This window comes from Camelina sativa, chromosome 14, assembly GCF_000633955.1.
Source record: "Camelina sativa cultivar DH55 chromosome 14, Cs, whole genome shotgun sequence".
Taxonomy (NCBI): domain Eukaryota; kingdom Viridiplantae; phylum Streptophyta; class Magnoliopsida; order Brassicales; family Brassicaceae; genus Camelina; species Camelina sativa.
The window spans coordinates 1,205,871-1,225,379 of NC_025698.1; the positions used below are offsets into that span (position 1 = coordinate 1,205,871).

The following is a 19,509-nucleotide window of genomic DNA, read 5'->3' on the forward strand; positions in this document are numbered from 1 at the left end:
CAGCTTTCTTCATACATAACGTCGAAGCTCAGAAATCTGAATAACTCGCTTCGCTTGCGTCCCTCCCTCTATCTCTAAAAGACCCCATCATCTTTCTTTCTTCTCTCCTCCATTGAAGAATAAGAAACCCAAATATCTCTCTCTCTCTCTCTCTCTCAATTTTTTCTCAATTACGCTCGAGAAGCAGAGAATCATGGTGAACGTTAAAGGGTCTACAAAAAAATCGAATCTTGATCGATTCCTTCATTGCATAACACCTCTAGTCCCACCCCAATCTCTCCCCAAGGTTTCAAATTACGTTTCTTTCTCTTGTATTTTGTCGTTATCCCAACAATAAATAAATGTGATTATTATTTATTGATCGATTTTGGTGTTATTATTAATTGTGATCTGCTGCAGGCGGAGAATAGAACCCTAAATCGATTGTGGCATCCATGGGAGAGAGAAAAGGTTGAGTTTTTCAGGTTGAGTGATTTGTGGGATTGTTATGATGAGTGGAGCGCTTATGGAGCTAGTGTTCCTATTCATCTTTCCAATGGTGAATCATCTCTTGTTCAATACTATGTTCCTTACCTCTCTGCCATCCAGATTTTCACCTCTCACTCCTCCTTGATCAGATTAAGGTTTGATCATCCCTTTCTCTTGTATAGATCATATTCTAAATTTGAAATCTTTATCCAGAATTTGGTGAACCGTCTCATGAACTTTGAATAGATTGTGTTTCTGTTTTTAGCATATAAAGGCTATGAAGGAGCTATCTGATTAGTTTTGGGTGTTGGTTTGATTAGGGAAGAGTCTGAAGATGGGGAATGTGAGGGTAGGGATCCTTTTAGCGATTCAGGTAGTGATGAGAGTGTCTCTGAGGAAGGACCTGAGAACAACAACACGCTCTTGCATCCAAATGATCGTTTGGGTTATCTTTATCTCCAATACTTTGAGAGATCAGCTCCTTATACCAGAGTTCCTCTCATGGATAAGGTAGGTAGATAATATATTATACCTTATGTAAGTTCACCTGATCCAAACGAATAAACATCACAGATGATGTTTTGATTTGATTCCAGATCAATGAATTGGCTCAGAGATACCCTGGATTGATGTCGTTGAGAAGCGTAGATCTTTCTCCAGCTAGTTGGATGTCGGTAGCGTGGTACCCGATTTACCATATACCAATGGGAAGAACCATTAAAGACTTATCCACTTGTTTCCTCACTTATCACACTCTTTCCTCTTCTTTCCAAGGTGAAGAAGATTCTCTCTTGTCTATGTTACTATCTTGTGACTTGGTTAGGTTCACTCGGGTTTTAACAATGCTTTTGTAATATTTGCAGATATGGAACCAGAAGAAAATGGTGGAGACAAGGAGAGGATGCGGAAGGAAGGGGAAGACATAACTCTGCTCCCATTTGGGATGGCTACTTACAAGATGCAATTGCAAGGCGATGTTTGGCTTTCGCAGGATCATGATGATCAAGAAAGATTGGCTTCGCTCTATAGCGTTGCAGATTCTTGGCTGAAACAGCTTAGGGTCCAACATCATGACTTCAACTACTTCTGCAGTATGTCAATGACTCATCGTGGCTAAACCTCCGTTGGATGATGACAGCTCTGATGTTTGCTTGTTTTCCTCATATATAGTCTAATTCTTGCTTTCTGCTGGAATCACTGAATCGAGCGATTCAGTTGGCAGTGTTTTTGGTTAGTATATAGCGTTTTGAGTCTTCTAACCTTTGAGAAATATATGTCGTATATAGAGTTTGTTTGCTTGTTGAAACAGAGTAATTTGTTGTTTGCTTGTTAAAACAGAGTTATTGTTTCTTATAAGTATGGTCGAGAGGAAGGAACATAACTCTATTGTGTGCCTCAGTACCGTTACTGAAATAGTAATGTAACGAACTAAATCATGTTAATAGCCTTTTTTTTTTTTCCTGAAGTAAAATGGGTGAGAGAAATTTATCCTGAAAAATCAGATCTTTTTAATCAAACAACATTTTTTATTTTGAAAATTGATCCTAAATAATCCTGAAATAACATATATTGGAGAAGTGGTATAAAAATGCAATTTTTTTTGTTACAAGGAGACTTTTATTTATCAATCATGGTTTACACAAGTTGATATGAATAAAGTTGGGACCTTGTATGACAAAAATGTCAAATATATGAGAGGACAAAAAAATGATTTCGAAGTTGGACTTTATTAGGCTGTTGATGATTTGTTTGGTTTCTCCACCAAATTTTCTAGGCATATATGCCAAACTTTTATCCTAGTTACTGACAAAAAAAATAGATCGCTGGACTGATCAATGCTTTCGTCACATTATCTTATCGAAATTACTAATGAAAACCAAAAAAAAAAAAGAAACAACAAATCGAAGAAATACAGATAATTCGAATTTGAATAGGAATCATGGAAATGTGGTGGTAAGAGGCATCTTATCCTTCACGTTAGGTTTTCAAAAAAATTGATCCCTTTTGTTTCGTTATTATTAATGGATAAGATCAAATATCCAATTTTTACGACCTCCAAAGCATACGTAAGAAACCTTATCTTATACTACTATTTAGATTTATATAATGTACAAAAAGGTCATAAACAGACCGAATTTTCAAAAGAATGGTCATGATTAACAAGTTTAATGTCGACAAGGACAATAAAATAAATTATTTTGGTCTGAAGATCTTTATTACGATAGAAGAAAAAGTGTACATTAATTTATGAATTTATATCATTTTCATATAAAAACAACCATAAACTACTCACACTTTATCATTTTCATATAAAGTGTAATAATAATAATAATTTTAGTATTATTAAATAGAACCGACAAATAATTCATAATATTACGAGAGAGAGACAAAAGAGTTGATTTTTCAAAGTACGAAAGTCAATGATTCCACTTCCACTTCATAATTTCAACACCATCATCATCACTGTTACCAAACATTATTATTACATACATGTGTTATGTTCATGGTCATTCATTTTATACTTTTTTGAGCTTCATTGGTTTATCATTTTCGTTTTCGTTTATAAATTTCAATTAATGTACAACATAAAAAAATCAAACTAGAAAAAAGAAAGAAAAAAAATACTATTGGAACAAAAGATTGTAGGCAGGAAGATCTTGAATCCGATGAATATCATCCAAAGAAAGCTCTCTCTCTAGCTGATTCCGAGTCGCCTGTAATACTTCCTGATAAATATACATACCATATACAATTCTTAAGAACTAATTCCCATAAAACAATTCGAAAAGAGAATGAAGATAGATTGATTGAGAAGGCGCATACATTGAATTCCATGTAAGAAGCGTGCATTGCAAGCCATTGAGCATCCATCATCGCGAAAGCTATACAGTATAGTACATCGAATGCTTTCTCGTCTTCTGTTAATTATTGGAATGTGATTCTTGATTATTTTGCGATCGTCACTACTAGCTTTTTAGAAATCAATTTCTTTTTGGGGTTCAATTTAGAAGAACATATAATTATTTACCTTCTAAGAGTTTGAGAAAATTCATCCCTGGAAGACATTTCGGCTTTGCTGCACAAAAACAAAACGTACAAATTTAAAGCTTTTAAACTCGAAATCCAAATTAATCTAGAAATGACCGAGTTTATTAAACAAAAACATCCTCTTATATCTGTATTCCATCCATTTCGTAATAGGGAATATGACCTGAATAAAATGGTAACAGATTAAGAAACTTACCATTATTTTGTAAATCGAGCATTTGGATCAACATGAAGGAGATGTTGATTCCGGCCACCGCAAAAGGGTACTCCCACTTTGCCCGGTCGCCTCTTTGTTTGAACAACAGCCTCCGGAAACAAGCCTTCACATTTTTGTTGTTGTATAAACACATTTTGTGGAGCATAGAAGTTCTCATAATATGATTATAATAAAACTATATATATGAACATGTTTCATAACTATATAAATGAACATGATTACACTATAAAAAGACTATGTATATGAACATGTTTTCATGAATATCTTACCGGATAAGTTCTTGCAGAAAATAGCAAATTCTCTAGAGCGATAAATCCGCAACCCCTACAAACAAAATGTTAACAAAACAGGGAGTCAAGTCACCACTAAGTGTTTTCCCTTGAGATGACTTATACATCTTTTTTTTTGCAAAACCTTAAGTTTAGATCCAAATTTTACCTGAAATCGGTAGATGGATTGGGACCTTGCCATCCCATTTCTTTCCACTGTTCTGTTACTAAACCCGTGAGACTAACATTCGGATACGCGACATTCCACAATGATTTTAGTGATTCCTGCCATATACCAACCGCACAGAATCAAAACAATATAAATGCCTGTTGTTCACTCACTGATAAACATCTTGATGATAAAGGAAATTCATCTACCTGATGATCAGTTCGTGTCTCGTCGAAAGGTACAACCATACGGTCTTGCAGTCTTTGAAGTCTTTCCTCCTATGTATGATTGATTACAAATCCAAAAATGTTACAAATTGACTATTCCTAATGACGTATATTTATGATACTTGTGATTATGCTAACCTGAAGAGGGGACAAAGTGTAATCGACTGATGACTTGTCTTGACGTCTATTGGAGCGTGTGAAGAGCCCTCCTATCCATGATCTTGTTCCAACCATACCCGTAGCTACAACCACCGGTTCACTAATAAAGCATGTATATACATATATGAGATGATAGATCCAAAAAATTATATACCTAATAAATTAATCACATGCATATTTTTACATATGAATGTGTTATCAATATACCCTGTGATAATCTAGCAATATATACTCACTAAAACAAATAATTAGCCAATTGAGCTATTACGTGAGCGGAACTACTTGACCACTGCCATCTCGGCTCTTTGTTGCCTTTTTCTCGCCTTTCCCACGCTTCATCGTCCTCTACCTGCATGCGTACATATGTGCGTTTAACATTAGCAAAACATATTTACTTACAAGTTACAACGAAAAATGACACTCATTTACGATATATTGAAGATTAAAGAAACGGGTGGAATACACAAGAACAATGTAAATGCAAGATTGAAGTTGATTACTCTCAATTTGATGATATATAGAATTCAAATTTGATAATGAGTTCGGAGAAGAAGAACATAACGAAGAGATGATTACTTGGTGATGAGACGAACAAGAAGGAAAGAACTGCCTACGCTTCCTGAACTTCATGAGAGGGACACAAATGTTCAAAGAAACGTAAATTAACCAATGATATCTTTTAAACTAAGAGAACAAGTTATCGGAAAAAAGCAAAACCACATATAATTGCATGTAAAGAAACAAATAACTTAGGTATTACCCTACATAGTCATCAACACAGAGATTAGGCTGGGGAAAGAAAAAAAAAAGTTATTATGATTGCAAAATATCTTTGGGGTTAAACCAAGATGATGCAAGTTGGATGGTAAAAAAACTTAGAATTCTCTGTACATAAATTGGACAAAAAGAAAGAGAAGGAAGATTTATACATAGCCATAATAAGTTGATCACAGATAAGTTTTAGTGTTTAATTTGGTTGCGTACAGGTAAGAGTTTATTGTTTTAAAAATAGAAATATTTTTCCTTAATTATTTTAACACGTTTAGGTTTAGCTAAGCTAAACAGAGTTATGGGTTGTCATATAGTATAAATTTTTTTTGCCTCCATAAAAATGACAAGAAGACGATCACATCAAGAGACAAGAGGGGGTAAATGAGATGAACTGATGTTCGATCTATTCTTAAAATATACAACAATTCATCATCATTTCCATTGTCACTTAGTCAAAAATTTGGTATAATTTGATGCAAAAAGGTGTTTCTAGATCTAAACGTAATAGCGCAATCAAAGGAGTTTTATTTTGCATTACTTTTTAATGTAAAGTTTGAACTTTACAATGCAATTTACCTTCAAACAATGATATAAATCAAATCAATTTTTACTAGCAAACAATGATTAGAAAGATGAGGGGGAAAGAAAGTTACCTGTTATATAGACATAGGAAGGGGACAACGGAGGAGGAGGAGATGGTCTAGAAACCGTGACGACGGAGGAGGAAGAGGAAACAGAAAGAAAATAGAAGAGAAAGAAAAATAAAATATAGGCAAAAATGGAAATTTTCATTGGAATTTTGCAAACTGTTAGAAATTACAGAAGATGAAGAAAGCTGTGATCCAAAAGTGTTTTTTCTTTTTTTCTCGTTTTTTTTGTTTGTTTGTTTTGGTTCTCTTTCTCCAATTTCTCCATTGACCGTTGAGTTGCCGCCTTCTTCTCTCTTCCACCAAATTCTACTTGACACATTTGGACGGCCCAGATTCATTACAGCTCCACATATCAACGGTGATCTATGAGATCAGTTAAGATTTAACAAACAATAAAACCAAAGCCCATCTCAAGGCCCAATAAACGAGAGAGAAGAAAGAAGAATCTGAAACTAGTGATCTGATTGGTTGAGGGGAAGAGCTTTAGCCTGGAAATACACGTGTCACTAACCCAATACTACCTTATCTTTTGTCGCTCCTCAAAACGGCGAAACTCGAAGACACAGTCTCTGTGACACCCTAACTCTATCACCTACAGTTCCGTACAACAACAATGGCTCTTCAAGCTGCTTGTTCTCTTCTTCCTTCAACCATTTCAATCCAAAAAGAGGTATGGTTCTCACAATTACTGATTCATCTTTCTTTATATAATACTTCGAGAATAATGGAGAATTATAGCTCCGTATGCCAATGGTGACTCTGCAGGGCAAATTCAATGCTTCTCTAAAGGAGACGACTTTAACTGGTTCTTCATTATCCAACCATTATAGAGCCGACAAAATCTCCACCCTGTTAACCATCAAGGTAAAATCAATCACCCAATCAATGTTCAATTCTCAAAAAAAGAACTTGAAAAGATATCGAAAATGTCTTGAGGGTATTTTTTACTCTGTTTCGTTGCAGGAACAGAGGAGACAAAATCCGCGATTTTCCACCGGTATTCGTGCACAGACAGTTACAGCAACGCCGCCGGCGAGCGAGGCATCTCCGGAGCAAAAGAAGACTGAGAGAAAAGGCACTGCAGTGATCACCGGAGCTTCTTCTGGTTTAGGTTTAGCCACGGCAAAGGCTTTAGCAGACACAGGGAAGTGGCATGTGATCATGGCTTGCAGGAACTTTCTCAAGGCTGAGAAAGCAGCGAAGTCTGTAGGAATGTCTAAGGAAGATTACACAGTGATGCATCTTGATCTTGCTTCGCTCGAAAGCGTGAAGCAGTTCGTTGATAATTTCAGGAGAACAGAACAGCCCCTCGATGTTCTTGTCTGCAATGCCGCGGTTTATCAGCCGACTGCTAAAGAACCTTCTTTTACAGCAGAAGGGTTTGAGCTTAGCGTTGGAACCAACCATCTTGGACACTTTCTTCTTTCAAGATTGCTTCTTGATGACCTGAAAAAATCGGATTATCCATCAAAACGTATGATCATCGTAGGATCTATAACAGGTAAACAATAAGATGAGAGTCCATTCCCACCAAATGGTTTCTTGTTTCAGACAATGAATGTTCTTCTTTTCTATGTTCTTGTAGGAAACACAAACACTTTGGCTGGGAATGTGCCGCCAAAGGCAAACCTTGGCGACCTAAGAGGCTTAGCATCGGGATTGGATGGACAAAACAGTTCAATGATAGATGGAGGAGAGTATGATGGAGCCAAGGCTTACAAAGACAGCAAAGTCTGCAATATGCTGACAATGCAGGAGCTTCACAGGCGTTACCACGAGGAAACCGGAGTCACCTTTGCTTCTCTTTACCCTGGCTGCATCGCTACAACCGGGTTGTTCAGAGAACACATACCGCTGTTTCGGCTTCTTTTTCCACCTTTTCAGAAGTACATCACCAAAGGTTATGTATCTGAAGAGGAAGCTGGGAAAAGACTAGCACAGGTCAGTGTTTTCATTTGCAAAACCCCTCTCTAGTAAGTATTTTATAAACAGATTCTTGATTGGATACTGAGGTTGTGGGTTTGTGGATAGGTTGTGAGCGACCCTAGTCTTGGAAAGTCAGGTGTGTACTGGAGCTGGAACAATAACTCGTCTTCGTTTGAGAATCAGCTTTCTAAAGAAGCAAGTGATGCAGAGAAGGCAAAAAAGCTGTGGGAGGTTAGCGAGAAGCTTGTTGGTTTGGCTTCTTGAATTGAAGATTAATAATTGATATGCAAATTCAATTAGATTACAAATCCGTTTTGTGACATGTACCATAATTATCATTATATCAGACAATATATTCGAGTGAAGTTTAGTATAGTAAATTGTTGAACCTGAATCTGAGATACTGAAGATTCGTAAATTGCTCCATAGTTTTAGGCTTTGATCATGCAATTTGAACTCAGTGGTCAGTGGATATTACCGTGTAGTAAGTGTAAAACCTTAACACAGTAGCCCTTCGACACAAACGCTAGAAGATAGCTCGCTGGAGGCTTAAGGGACATGAATCATTGGTCTTCCCGGCAGGAATTGACAGACCTCTTAGAAGTTTTCCGATGATTGGAATAACAAAAACGTTTAAAATCACCGGCGAGAATGAAGTCGGTGGATTATGTGTATGTTGTGGATATTTTGATTATTTTGTTAGGGCTCTTCCAATTTACATACAATCCGACGTCGTTTATTTAATTCGTCGTTTCTAAATGTTTAGCATACGGCGTCGTTTGCTTCAATTTCTTTCGTTTCTAATTATTTCCAATACGACGTCGTTTTCATATTCAGCAAAAAAACAAATAATGCGGTGAGCGTGGATCGAACACGCGACCTTCAGATCTTCAGTCTGACGCTCTCCCAACTGAGCTATCCCCGCGATTGAAATTAATTGTCAATTTTCTACAATATATTCACACACTACAACAAAAAGGCATCATATGATTGAGCAAACAAACAGTCACTATTAATAATATGGCTTGCTATAGCAGAATTCCAAAGTGATGTTAAGCATAATCACACCGTCAATTATTAAGGATGTAAAAGAGTTTGAAAAGTACGATCTTTGCGTCATCCCATAATGAAAAGGGGTTTGGATTTAGTTACATTATTATTGTGGTTTTGCATTTGTGATCTAGACAAAAAGAACTGTTTTTCATCTCAGATTTTTTTCTTCCTTTAATATCTTGTTTGTCAAATGGAATTACAAGTAAGAAGTTAATGGTCTCAAGATGGATATTCAATTTTGTATCATAATATAAAAAAACCGATAGACATGCTGATGTAGAGAGACTACTCAACGAGTGTGTACAAGGCGTATCATTCACGACCCACGAGCTGGAAAAAAGAAGAAACATTTATATCTCCAATTAATATTTTATAGGCTAAACAGAGTCATCAAAATCTAGGTACATTCTGTAAGCATCTCTATCAGCGGAGTAATAACTTTTCACTAGACAGTCTACTTGGAACCCAAGTTTTTTGTACAGATTCACCGCAGCACTTCTCGTGGGGTCGACATGAAGTGAAACCCGTTGCACCTTTCTGCTTCTGCACTTGTCAATAGCAGCTCTCAACAATGCTTCTCCATGACCTTGTCTCCTGCGATTCTCCTTCACTACATGATCCAAAACAACATAAGAAAGTAAAGTACACTTGATATACATTCTTTCTTCCTGATGATTGAGCTCTTAACTTGTCTGATAAGAAACACCTATGTTTATAATTGTATCCATCTTTAAACATTCAAAAACAAAGCTACACTTAATCCTAAACGCTTACAAGAATTTATATTGAAAGCTCTCGAATTTACTAGACTCATTGGTTCCTTATCAGCTAGCGCGGCTAATATATCATAACGGTTTAAAAAAAAAAGGTTTCAGTAAAAGTTTGGCTAAGTAATTACACTCCTTCATCCCTAGTTTCTACTCAAAGCTTGTGAATTTTATCAAGAACATTTTTCTCACTGCGTAATTTCATCGAACACTTGGTGGACCTTTTGTATATCTATACCTGCGAGCTTGGTGATGGAAGCGGAAAGCGAAGATGGCCAAGAATACATAGCATAACCCATTGTTTCTCCGTCGACGTCCACGTATAGCAAACCGGCGTTTCTCTTGCGCAGCTCTCCGTCGAAAGTTTGAGCGAGAGATTCGTGTTTAGGGAACGTTTTCTTCTCAAGCTTCACGATATCTTCCACAACTTTGGCCCAATTGGTAGACCCTCTAATCAGCTCCATCACTACCCCTTTCTCCATTGTAGAAAGATTCGAATTTTGCCGAGTCTCTCGTTATTTTCGCAAGCGAAGAAAGGTATATCGCCTTTGATGATGGTGAGTAGTGACGGCGGCGACTTTTAGAAACTAATAGAAATTGTGAATTGACCCAAAAGTTTTACTTTTGTTACAATTTTGTCCCCAGAAAACATTATTGTAGCAAAATCAGCATCATAAGACCACAATAAACTAAAATGTAAAAGATCTGATCAAATTATTGTGAATAGAAAATTGCAGAGAGAAGCAATCAAGAAACAGATGTACAAAAGTTTAAATTATACGATCTCATCAAATCGTAATGAGCTTTTGATTGTGTTATGGAAAAGTATCACCACACGTCACTTGCAGTATGTGCTTTTGGAGCTAAAGATATGGAAGAAGGATTAACACAAGAAAAACTCCAACCATAAATGCAACCAGCATTGACAAAAAAGCAAGTTGTACAAGTGCCATGGCTCGTATCATTGCTTTTTGTATCAGAGGAATATCACCCATACATGGGCGGAGCTAGGGTAGAAGCATGTGGGTCAATTGACCCTGGTGAAATTTTAAATTTAGTTGAATTTTTAGGAAAAAAATCAAATTGACCCTGATAAAATAGCAGAATTGACCCCTATAAAAAAGTTAATAACACAATTGACCTCTTAAATTATATTTTGATCCTGATGAATTGAATTCCTAGCTCCACCACTGCACCCATATGCTGTGGCTATATGAGATTCATTGTAGCTATGATAGACGAGATTATTGGAATGCTATTGCACAACATGAAGGCAATGAATACTGCTTTCTTGAACAAGGCTGTGATGCCTAAATCTGGAGCAGAGTTCATGTAAATCTTTGTACATGTGAACCCCATAACAAATGTCACAACTGCTACTATTGTTGTACACAACATAAGACCTATGATTCTAGCTTGTAGTTTAGATCTTCTGCGGCGCTGTGAATCACTCAATACAATTGGTTGTGAACCAATTGGTGAACCAGCAGACCCCGAGACCATATCCAAGCTCAGTAAATTTCTGTAGGAAAATAATACGAGACATGATGATAGGAATGGACAAAGAACATGTTTTTGAAACCAGATGAGAGATTAGAATAGATTATAAACTCTCATTTTTTTCAATATAGTAATCCGAAATTAATAATTATAACTTAAAGTAGGATTTACCTCAGACGCCTTGAAATCTAGTAGATGAAGGATGAGGAAGAAGAACAAGAAGAAGAAGATCAAGTTGAAGTTTTGAACTTTTGTAGCAACAAAACTGTTTGATCCGATCAAGTCATTGACTTAATCACAATAAGTAAGAAATGTGCGTACCAATCAACAGTAGTATTTTAGCTTGCTAAGAAAGCAATTAAATAATAGAATTAGGTCGTTGACTCCAACGCAAAGTCGCTGACTCGTTCACGGAGTTTCGTCTTCATCTTCTCCTTCTGTCTCGCTTTGTTTTCTCTCGGTATGTTTCATCTACTTACTAAACTCAATCGAACTCTGTTGACTGCTGGAGTAAGAGAGAACTCTGTTTTTTCGTCAACTCGACGTGAAGTGACTAGATTTTCTTGGCAAATCTGAAGTTGTTTTTTAAAGAGCGAATTTGGGCTGCAGAACGGAAAGAACCCTAAAACTTCATGACTATTAGACGAAATCGTCATACACCCAATACTCTGAATTACGCTAACTAAGAACAAACTTCTGCTGAAGTGAGACGTTTTCACTACGCATGCTAGATAGACATAGAAGGGAAACTGGTACCAATATATATACATGATCATTCTAAGTGAAGAATATAATCAGTTTATGTTAAACAAGTTAGAATTTGATCCTCTATGACCTATGACCTGGTGGTATCTTCAAACCGTGTACATCGGTACATATCACATATAATGTCTTCGTAAACTCAATTTCTGAATATCGGAGACATTGTATTATATTATACATGTCTAGATGAACAGTGATGAGTGGAGAATAGATAAGTTCTTGAGATACAGAGAAAAGAGAGACTTTTTTAAACAGTGACAACTATCTTCATTACAAGAATTTGTCGATGCTGGTTGCTAATGTGGTTTTAGACACAGCACCGATGATAGTATCCTTCTTCTCACCCTTGACAAAGATCATGATGGTCGGGATGCTTCTAACACCATACTGGCTAGGGGTTGAAGGAGACTCATCAGTGTTTAGTTTGTAGAACTTCATCTTCCCTGCGTACTGTCCTGCCAGTTCGTTGACAATGGGATCAATCATTTTGCAGGGTCCACACCATGGTGCCCAAAAGTCCACAAACACAGGCTCATCAGCCTTGAGAACAAGAGACTCCCATGTCGAATCGTTGACCACTGGTACTGCATCGATCATATAGCAAAAACACAACATTAAAGGTCACTATGGGTTTAGAATAATGAACAAAGAGAAAACAAAAACAATGTTAAGATGATACTCCAGCATAAGTTTATTATACATAGACAGGAAGAGAGATAAAGCCACATGAGAAAACTTGCAATCAAAGTGCTACTGCTACTGGCATAGCTAAGCATGAAACAGAAGTCGCTCTTTCATTACCCCAAAAACAAAACAAAAATACAATCCACAATTCCACATTACTTGCAATCAGATCAATCAGTGTGTGTGATAATCCAAATACAACAAACAACCATCTGAGGAGTTTCATACATATGGCCACAAGAAGAAGAGGCACTTTCACTTTTCTAACTTGTTCCAAGTTCAATACTTTTTCGAATTTCACAAGAGACCCACTAATGTCGAACAATAAAGTCGGTCACAGAGACTAGAGAGACCCATCAGAAACACGAATCCCCCCAAAAAAAGATAAGAAATTCGAGGAGCAAAAGGAGAGATAACAAGAGAAAAGAGAGGAGAGAACATACTCCCAGTAGCAGTTTCCTGAGCTTCACAGATAACACCACCACCACCTCGTCGTTGTAATCGAGAAACCCTAGAAATCTTGGAGACTGATGACAGAGAAAGGCGAGTCCTCAATCCTCCCGATTCAGGTAACACAGAGAACATCTGTCGAGTAGAGAAGGAACCCGTCGGCGTTGAACCGATTCTCATCTCTGATCGGAGAGAAACCGGCGGCCGGGAACTACACGTGAAAGCAGCCATCGAGTGGAGGAGAGAAAGAGATGATGATGATTCGATTCCTGAGATTCTCCTTAATCCCCCAAAATGTAATCCTCTAGTATTTTGGCTTGACACAAAAATAATAATAAATAAATTATGAAAAAGGACAAAATGTGATTGTGAGACTGAGATGTAGATGAAGAAGAAGACGACTGATTTTTTAATTAATTCATAATGATCTCTAAAAACACGGCTTAGAGCTAATTATTTTATCTTATTATCCTCTGGTTCGTACGATTATTGTTTTCTTGGCCCAAACAATAATACAAGTTTTAAGCCCATTGGGCCTTTAGAGAAGAAGAATGTTTTGGTCTTTTTTTATTGGGAAAAAAGTGATGACAAGTGAAACATTGAATCGTCCTCCTCCATCATGTCCACGCAAAAAGTTCATCAAGCTTACACTATCTCTCATAAACCATTGGGTAGTGCTTTCAGATTGAGAAGCAAGAGAGAAAGAATCTCTTTATGAGAGAATCTATGAACCCAAACGAAGAAACTCTAGCATCAGCCGCATATTTGATCTTCTCTAAAGTCAGTTCCACATTCTTGACCCGTTCCTCAGTGTTGGACAGCTACTTTCTTCCTATCCAAGAAAAGTTCCTCGAGCTTTGACTCCAAGAAGTCTAGCTTGAAGCCTGCCTTCGTCAGCTCGGTCAATTGGGATTGAGCATTGGTTAGTTCAGCCAGAGACAAGCTTTGTGGAGACTTGCTCATCAGTGTCTCGATTAGGGAGACCAAGAGAGTGAAGTATACTGCCCTCAGCTCTGGGTACTTTGGAGCGAAATCTACATCAAAGCCTGGGTGCTGCCCTCGAACCAGGAACGCTGAATGAGCCTGCCAAAAGATTAGATTAGGTTTAACCAGATTCAGAAAGAAAAGAAGGAGCTTGTAGGATACAAAACTTACTTGAGAAGCAAGGACCTGGACACCATGGTATTCTAATAGTTCATTCTCAGTTGATTGTCCTTGATGAACAGCTTCGTCTACTTCAACAAAGACTTGAATGGTTATTTTGTTGTTCTCGAGATCTAGAAGCTCGGTAGGAGGCAACACACCCTCGAAACCCCAGTGTCGGGCCTCAGCGCAGAACAAGCGGGATCTGCCGTCGTCTGTTTATAATTTACATATCAAACTTGTGAATTTTTCTTCTTCATCAATTAATGGGATCAGATACAGATAAAGTAAAAAAGAAATTCATTACAATATGATCTGTAGAGTTCTTTGCCGGAATGATTCAAAATAACGAAGAAATATCTAGCTCTCCTTTTCCATCCACGTCTCAATGATTCAGGATTAGGTACGCTCAGAAGCAGAGACAAGTTATCATTACCAGGGTATCGCTTGGTATCAACAATAATACACCTAAAGACCATGCAATACCTCTCTTGTTTTTGGTTAGTTCTGAAATCTTCTAGACAATTCGGGTAAGAAAGAAAGAGACGCTAGAGATAAAAAAAAAAGAGTCTTGTCCATTTACCATTCGCAGCCGCCGCATGAGAAGGACTTCGACATCACCGTCTCTTTCCTGTCCGAGAAGTTGTCGATCTGCAAAGTGCAACTCATCTTCAGTTCCGTCCCCATCTGCCTCGGTTTAGGACTTCAAGTGTTTGGATCCCTTAATTCCTCTTTCTTGTTAATACAACAGGATGCGTAAGACAAACAAAACTTTACAGCTCCTCCGATCCTCCTAGTCCTAGGTCAAACAAAATCTTATAAATTAAGAATAGACATTTTTACTAGGGTAACATTACCAAAAAACCTCCAAATTACGAAATTACTCGGGTAAAATAATTTTGTTTTCGAGTGTTCTCTTTTACTAGTAACAACACTTCCTACGAGGGTAACATCCAAAAACCTAACTGTAATGGGCCTAACAGTCTCATAAAGCCCATTTTTATTTCTACCAAAAAAAATAAAGCCCATTATTAATCATTTACCCGTAAAAACAAATTATTATTTCCTCGATAGAACCCAACGATGCGTTATATCGCCGGAGCATCTGTCGTACTCGATACCTCTCCGTCTCTACTGTTTCACTGCCGTATCCGCCGCCGTAAGCTCGGAGCTGCTGGCCGGAGATTGGTTATGACTTCCGTGAATTCGCGTTCTCAGCCGAGGGAATCCGAAGACGGAATCATCTCGGTAGAGGAGTGGCGGAGATGGGGTCCGGTGTCTCCATTCCCAGCCGCGGTCAAACAGATTGTGAATGATTTGAGAGTTCTGGAGTGCAAATTGGATTCGCCGATAGAGTTTGGTGGAAATGGGGGCAAGTTACAGGTAATTGCCGGTGACCATGAGTGATGAATGAAACCTCCTTGTTTGTTTCCTTTTGAATCGTTTATGCTTAGGTTGTTTTGTGACGACATTACTCATTTGAGCTGTGGTATCTTCTGAAGCTCATATCGTCTTGTTGTGGAATGCTACTGGTTTCTTCCTGGTTAATATGATTTGGGTTTATCTTTGAGCTCTTAAATGTTAGAGTGAGGTTATAGGTTATAATACTTCTACTTGTGTGCAACTAATTATCACAGGGACCCTTTGGTGCATATGAAGATAAGAAACACAGGGCTACATATGATTGTTTGTTTCCTTTTGAATCGTTTAAGCTTAGGTTGTTTAGTGCTTACATTACTCATTTCTTAGGATCTTGCTATAGTGATTTGAGCTGTGGTATCTTCTGAAGCTCTACGAGTATAATGATTATTCGTCTTTTTGTGGAATGCTACTTAGATACTCGTTATACTTAGATACTCATTTCTGAGGATCTTGCTATAGTGACTTTAGCTGTGGTATCTTCTTTCGTTTGTTCTTTCTTCTGTGGTACTTCTGAAGCTCTACATTATTCGTCTTTTTGTGGAATGCTACTGGTTTCTTCCTGGTTGATATGATTTGGGTTGATCTTTGAGCTCTTAAATGTTAGAGTGAGGTTATAATACTTCTACTTATGTGCAACTAACTATCACAGGGACCCTTTGGTGCATATGAAGATAAGAAACACAGGGCTACATATGAAGCATTAGATGACCCGGAGAAAAAGTTCCGGTTTTTTTCTGCTCGACAAGTTGCTTGCCGGCTGCTTGGGAGCAGGGGTTATTTATGCCAGAAGGTACTTCCATTTACTGTTTCTTGAATTGCTTTATTTGCCATGAATAACACAACTCATTATTTTCTGAATATATGCAGTGTTGGCTTGCTATGGAGGACTGCATGTGTTCATATATCAAGCCGTGTGGTTTATGGAAACAGATACGTTTTTGGCTTTATATGCATCCTAGGGTTAGTATTACACCAACCAGTCTCGGCTTTTCCAATTGAATCTGTACCAGTCCCCAACTCCTATGGACTGATAGGCTGTTTAGCTGTTGGCAGGATTTTCTACGCCAGAACAACACGGGCAAGTTATTGTGGCAGATATTTGGCGTCCAATCCGCTACACTCTGCGTCTTTGGAATTGCTGAAGACGAAGAGATCATGTGGAATGAATTCAAGCGTGCAGGTGTTTCATTCATCTAGATCTAGTCTTTGTTGTTTAAACTTTAAAAGATGTCACTCAAAATCTCTAGTTGTTTTGCTAAAGTTTTGTATTTTTGTTCTGATGGATGCTCAGGAAAAAGCCAAGTCCGTTGCCTCTATCCCAACCAGAACTCGGAAGTTACTTTCTCGGTTAAAGACACTTTTGGTTGTTCGGCTTCAGAGAATCCTGGATCATCATCCATGGTAAAGATTGCAATTTTTTTGGCTATAGGCTCTCTGTTTTTCTATCGTTGCTTATTTCAAACAGAAAAATTCTTAGATTAGGTTGTGTAAGGATGTAGACTGAAAGACTCTACACCTTGTATATTTCCCAGACAGATGAGGATAAAACTCTGCATTTCATTTTGCTTGATGGCACGTGGAACAATTCTGCTGCAATGCTCAAGCGTTTAAAGGTACAGGGCTGATCATTTCTCACATGGATTTCATCTTTTTTCCTTTCTCTAAAGAACTTGCTTAATGAAAAGATCTTTGCTTAAACTCATATGTAGGATCACGCAAAGTCAGTTTGGGGGGATGAAGATCTTCCTTGTATATCTCTTGCAGCTGGTGCATCCGCAATGCACAAGCTCCGGTAAAAATAGTCTCAAACCTCTATATTTACTCATGTCCAATCTCTCTCTGCCAAAATAGTGCTCTCCTTCCTCATTTGATCTTTAAACGTACAGGCCACAACCATCATGGGACCGGACTTGCACGGCTGCAGCAGCAATTGGACTCCTATCCGAGCTTAGCCTTCTCCCACAGTTAAGCAGTTATGAGTTAGACAAACAAGCTGATGCGGTCGAGGAAGGTTTGGTCATATTACTGGACTCTCTAACAGGACGTCGCTTAAGAATGGGAAGATCCATAACTCGTAAAGGCAGAAACACCATCAGCATTTGCTAACAACAGAACCAGTCGGGACATATTTGTGGCTGAGATTTTATTACATCATATACGAAGATCACGTCATTGGTCAAGTGAGTTCTAATGGTTAAAGCAAACACAGAAGTTTTGTAACCTTTCTGAACCATTTTCTGTAATCGGGATCATTAGAAGTTGAAACAGCAATTACAGACAAAACCCAGAGAGGGTACACCTAAGTTAGGACAACGCCGCTGCTTCAAAACAGAAATTTTGGTATTTTTATTATGTCATCAAATGAAGAATTATCCTTTTGTAAAATCAAAATTGAGTTTTATAAGCTTGAAAAATGTCAATGGTGTTGTTTCACTAGGAAATTAATTTGTTCATGTTAGTTGATTCACATTTGATATTTTATTTTGCTTTATAAATCTCTCAAAAACAAAAATAAATAAATCTTGCATGACCGGTGGAGACAGTTGAAACAAACCCATCCAACACTCCAATATCATATTCATTTTACTATGGTTTATATTTCGTGACTTTGTTTTCTTACATTGTCTTTATCTCTCTCTCTCCTTTTCTCTTCCATAGTTAAATTTCACAGTTTAAAACTATATAGATATCCCCAAAAAAAAGAAGAAAAACTAAACTGATGGTGAAGTTAACACAGAGATTGGGTGGGTTGGTACTACGATTTGCGGCATTTTGTGCCGCATTAGGAGCGGTTATCGCAATGATCACTAGCCGTGAAAGGTCTTCCTTCTTTGTACTCTCCCTAGTAGCCAAGTATAGCGATTTGGCTGCGTTCAAGTAAGTTTTTCCTATTTGGCGTGTTTAACGAGGATTTTGAAAAGTATGTACATGCTTATGCATACATGTGTGCGTCTATCGCAGGTACTTCGTGATCGCAAACGCGATTGTGAGCGTTTATAGCTTTCTCGTTCTGTTTCTACCAAAAGAGAGTTTATTGTGGAAGTTCGTAGTTGTGTTGGACTTGGTAATTATCTCTATACTACATCTCTATGCTAGCAACTTCTTTTTTTTAAACCTAAAATGTTACCAAAATACATTATAAACGGCAATTAGAGGAGTGCTCGAAATATAAATTTTTTGATATAAACATACTAATATAATGTAGAATTTGTTAGAATCATGATTATATATTATTGATTCAAACAACTTGTAATGATCTCTGTTGTAGCTTAACTTCGATAAATATGTTGTTTAATCAAGTTTTTATATGTAAATGTTAAATTAACCGTAAAGATTGTGACGATGCTGCTGACGTCGAGCTTATCAGCGGCAGTGGCGGTGGCACAGGTGGGTAAAAGAGGAAACGCAAACGCAGGTTGGTTGCCAATTTGCGGCCAAGTACCGAGATTCTGCGATCAGATAACCGGAGCATTAATCGCCGGTTTAGTCGCATTGGTTCTTTACGTTTTCTTGCTCATCGTCTCCATCCACCATGTTGTCGATCCTTTTCTTCTTCGAAAATCTTGAATCAAAGTTATAAAAATTTCAAGGATAAAATATTCATAGAAAATATATGTATTTTTTTGTGAGTTTAATGTTGTTCATTTTTTTCTCGCTTTTCTTGATCACTTAATTACTTAAACAATTAAAAATATATTCCCATATGACAGGAAAATGGGGTTGTATATGTAAATATTTCTTTTGTTTTTTCGACTTATATTTGTATCCTAATTACAACATCTTTATATTTGAATCTTATTTTTCAGTCATGTTAAGTAATGGTT

The 19,509-nt window shown here is 37.4% G+C and overlaps 8 protein-coding genes and 1 non-coding gene across 18 annotated transcripts; 4 read left to right on the plus strand and 5 right to left on the minus strand.

Annotated features, from left to right (window-relative positions):
* LOC104738855 lies at window positions 7-1,916 on the plus strand. The gene is made up of 5 exons (XM_010459065.1): window positions 7-286; window positions 400-623; window positions 789-978; window positions 1,065-1,242; window positions 1,332-1,916. The coding sequence occupies exons 1-5, from the start codon at window positions 194-196 to the stop codon at window positions 1,583-1,585; spliced, it is 939 nt and encodes a 312-aa protein (XP_010457367.1). The 5' UTR covers window positions 7-193; the 3' UTR covers window positions 1,586-1,916.
* Window positions 2,915-6,058, minus strand: LOC104738856 (ELMO domain-containing protein A). Of its 8 annotated transcripts, none has more exons than XM_019236430.1 (11): window positions 5,982-6,004; window positions 5,134-5,176; window positions 4,794-4,906; window positions 4,537-4,657; window positions 4,381-4,449; window positions 4,172-4,287; window positions 4,003-4,057; window positions 3,713-3,836; window positions 3,497-3,544; window positions 3,292-3,386; window positions 2,915-3,194 (listed from the first exon to the last, which is right to left on the minus strand). In XM_019236430.1, exons 4-11 carry the CDS (start codon window positions 4,630-4,632, stop codon window positions 3,093-3,095), a joined length of 705 nt encoding a protein of 234 aa, XP_019091975.1. In that variant the 5' UTR covers window positions 4,633-4,657; window positions 4,794-4,906; window positions 5,134-5,176; window positions 5,982-6,004; the 3' UTR covers window positions 2,915-3,092. The 8 variants fall into 8 exon arrangements, with proteins under 8 accessions (XP_019091975.1, XP_019091974.1, XP_010457374.1 ...); XM_019236429.1 differs by lacking the exon at window positions 5,982-6,004 and adding an exon at window positions 5,318-5,362; XM_010459070.2 differs by having other exon boundaries at window positions 2,917-3,194; window positions 4,826-4,906; window positions 5,982-6,058.
* LOC104738857 (protochlorophyllide reductase C, chloroplastic) lies at window positions 6,507-8,312 on the plus strand. 2 transcript variants are annotated; one of them, XM_010459073.1, is made up of 5 exons: window positions 6,507-6,648; window positions 6,744-6,842; window positions 6,942-7,479; window positions 7,564-7,919; window positions 8,010-8,312. In XM_010459073.1, the coding sequence occupies exons 1-5, from the start codon at window positions 6,592-6,594 to the stop codon at window positions 8,166-8,168; spliced, it is 1,209 nt and encodes a 402-aa protein (XP_010457375.1). In that variant the 5' UTR covers window positions 6,507-6,591; the 3' UTR covers window positions 8,169-8,312. The 2 variants fall into 2 exon arrangements, with proteins under 2 accessions (XP_010457375.1, XP_010457376.1); XM_010459074.1 differs by having other exon boundaries at window positions 6,948-7,479.
* TRNAF-GAA lies at window positions 8,757-8,829 on the minus strand. Its single transcript has one exon. It is a non-coding gene; the product is annotated as a tRNA-Phe (tRNA).
* On the minus strand, window positions 9,257-10,662 carry LOC104738858 (N-alpha-acetyltransferase 11-like). Its single transcript, XM_010459075.2, has 2 exons — window positions 9,963-10,662; window positions 9,257-9,567 (listed from the first exon to the last, which is right to left on the minus strand). The coding sequence occupies exons 1-2, from the start codon at window positions 10,204-10,206 to the stop codon at window positions 9,335-9,337; spliced, it is 477 nt and encodes a 158-aa protein (XP_010457377.1). The 5' UTR covers window positions 10,207-10,662; the 3' UTR covers window positions 9,257-9,334.
* Window positions 12,101-13,504, minus strand: LOC104738859 (thioredoxin M1, chloroplastic). Its single transcript, XM_010459076.1, has 2 exons — window positions 13,114-13,504; window positions 12,101-12,570 (listed from the first exon to the last, which is right to left on the minus strand). The coding sequence occupies exons 1-2, from the start codon at window positions 13,349-13,351 to the stop codon at window positions 12,257-12,259; spliced, it is 552 nt and encodes a 183-aa protein (XP_010457378.1). The 5' UTR covers window positions 13,352-13,504; the 3' UTR covers window positions 12,101-12,256.
* Window positions 13,858-15,034, minus strand: LOC104738861 (MATH domain and coiled-coil domain-containing protein At2g42460-like). The gene is made up of 4 exons (XM_010459077.2): window positions 14,847-15,034; window positions 14,571-14,731; window positions 14,276-14,478; window positions 13,858-14,203 (listed from the first exon to the last, which is right to left on the minus strand). Exons 1-4 carry the CDS (start codon window positions 14,948-14,950, stop codon window positions 13,928-13,930), a joined length of 744 nt encoding a protein of 247 aa, XP_010457379.1. The 5' UTR covers window positions 14,951-15,034; the 3' UTR covers window positions 13,858-13,927.
* LOC104738862 lies at window positions 15,339-18,016 on the plus strand. Of its 2 annotated transcripts, XM_019236258.1 has the most exons (9): window positions 15,341-15,646; window positions 15,901-15,941; window positions 16,376-16,475; window positions 16,553-16,645; window positions 16,739-16,865; window positions 16,977-17,086; window positions 17,218-17,298; window positions 17,395-17,477; window positions 17,572-18,016. In XM_019236258.1, the coding sequence occupies exons 1-9, from the start codon at window positions 15,347-15,349 to the stop codon at window positions 17,789-17,791; spliced, it is 1,155 nt and encodes a 384-aa protein (XP_019091803.1). In that variant the 5' UTR covers window positions 15,341-15,346; the 3' UTR covers window positions 17,792-18,016. The 2 variants fall into 2 exon arrangements, with proteins under 2 accessions (XP_010457380.1, XP_019091803.1); XM_010459078.2 differs by lacking the exon at window positions 15,901-15,941 and having other exon boundaries at window positions 15,339-15,646; window positions 16,335-16,475.
* Window positions 18,209-19,339, plus strand: LOC104738863 (CASP-like protein 1C2). The gene is made up of 3 exons (XM_010459079.2): window positions 18,209-18,562; window positions 18,647-18,749; window positions 19,019-19,339. Exons 1-3 carry the CDS (start codon window positions 18,405-18,407, stop codon window positions 19,250-19,252), a joined length of 495 nt encoding a protein of 164 aa, XP_010457381.1. The 5' UTR covers window positions 18,209-18,404; the 3' UTR covers window positions 19,253-19,339.

Excerpts from the sequence above, each read along its gene's own strand:
- LOC104738855 (XM_010459065.1), top strand. The coding sequence starts at position 194 with ATGGTGAACGTTAAAGGGTCTACAAAAAAATCGAATCTTGATCGATTC. Across the intron at positions 287-399 it reads CACCCCAATCTCTCCCCAAG|GCGGAGAATAGAACCCTAAA; the intron begins GTTTCAAATTAC and ends GATCTGCTGCAG. Across the intron at positions 979-1,064 it reads GAGTTCCTCTCATGGATAAG|ATCAATGAATTGGCTCAGAG; the intron begins GTAGGTAGATAA and ends ATTTGATTCCAG.
- LOC104738856 (XM_010459066.2), bottom strand. The coding sequence starts at position 5,187 with ATGAAGTTCAGGAAGCGTAGGCAGTTCTTTCCTTCTTGTTCGTCTCAT. Across the intron at positions 4,058-4,171 it reads AATCCATCTACCGATTTCAG|GGGTTGCGGATTTATCGCTC; the intron begins GTAAAATTTGGA and ends TTTTGTTTGTAG. Across the intron at positions 3,545-3,712 it reads GCTCGATTTACAAAATAATG|CAAAGCCGAAATGTCTTCCA; the intron begins GTAAGTTTCTTA and ends GTTTTTGTGCAG.
- LOC104738857 (XM_010459073.1), top strand. The coding sequence starts at position 6,592 with ATGGCTCTTCAAGCTGCTTGTTCTCTTCTTCCTTCAACCATTTCAATC. Across the intron at positions 6,649-6,743 it reads CCATTTCAATCCAAAAAGAG|GGCAAATTCAATGCTTCTCT; the intron begins GTATGGTTCTCA and ends GTGACTCTGCAG. Across the intron at positions 6,843-6,941 it reads CCACCCTGTTAACCATCAAG|GAACAGAGGAGACAAAATCC; the intron begins GTAAAATCAATC and ends GTTTCGTTGCAG.
- LOC104738858 (XM_010459075.2), bottom strand. The coding sequence starts at position 10,206 with ATGGAGAAAGGGGTAGTGATGGAGCTGATTAGAGGGTCTACCAATTGG. Across the intron at positions 9,568-9,962 it reads TTCCATCACCAAGCTCGCAG|TGAAGGAGAATCGCAGGAGA; the intron begins GTATAGATATAC and ends TGGATCATGTAG.
- LOC104738859 (XM_010459076.1), bottom strand. The coding sequence starts at position 13,351 with ATGGCTGCTTTCACGTGTAGTTCCCGGCCGCCGGTTTCTCTCCGATCA. Across the intron at positions 12,571-13,113 it reads TCAGGAAACTGCTACTGGGA|TACCAGTGGTCAACGATTCG; the intron begins GTATGTTCTCTC and ends TGATCGATGCAG.
- LOC104738861 (XM_010459077.2), bottom strand. The coding sequence starts at position 14,950 with ATGGGGACGGAACTGAAGATGAGTTGCACTTTGCAGATCGACAACTTC. Across the intron at positions 14,732-14,846 it reads TCATGCGGCGGCTGCGAATG|GTGTATTATTGTTGATACCA; the intron begins GTAAATGGACAA and ends CATGGTCTTTAG. Across the intron at positions 14,479-14,570 it reads AGAACTCTACAGATCATATT|ACGACGGCAGATCCCGCTTG; the intron begins GTAATGAATTTC and ends AATTATAAACAG.
- LOC104738862 (XM_010459078.2), top strand. The coding sequence starts at position 15,347 with ATGCGTTATATCGCCGGAGCATCTGTCGTACTCGATACCTCTCCGTCT. Across the intron at positions 16,476-16,552 it reads GGGGTTATTTATGCCAGAAG|TGTTGGCTTGCTATGGAGGA; the intron begins GTACTTCCATTT and ends GAATATATGCAG. Across the intron at positions 17,299-17,394 it reads CAATGCTCAAGCGTTTAAAG|GATCACGCAAAGTCAGTTTG; the intron begins GTACAGGGCTGA and ends ACTCATATGTAG.
- LOC104738863 (XM_010459079.2), top strand. The coding sequence starts at position 18,405 with ATGGTGAAGTTAACACAGAGATTGGGTGGGTTGGTACTACGATTTGCG. Across the intron at positions 18,563-18,646 it reads AGCGATTTGGCTGCGTTCAA|GTACTTCGTGATCGCAAACG; the intron begins GTAAGTTTTTCC and ends CGTCTATCGCAG. Across the intron at positions 18,750-19,018 it reads TCGTAGTTGTGTTGGACTTG|ATTGTGACGATGCTGCTGAC; the intron begins GTAATTATCTCT and ends TTAACCGTAAAG.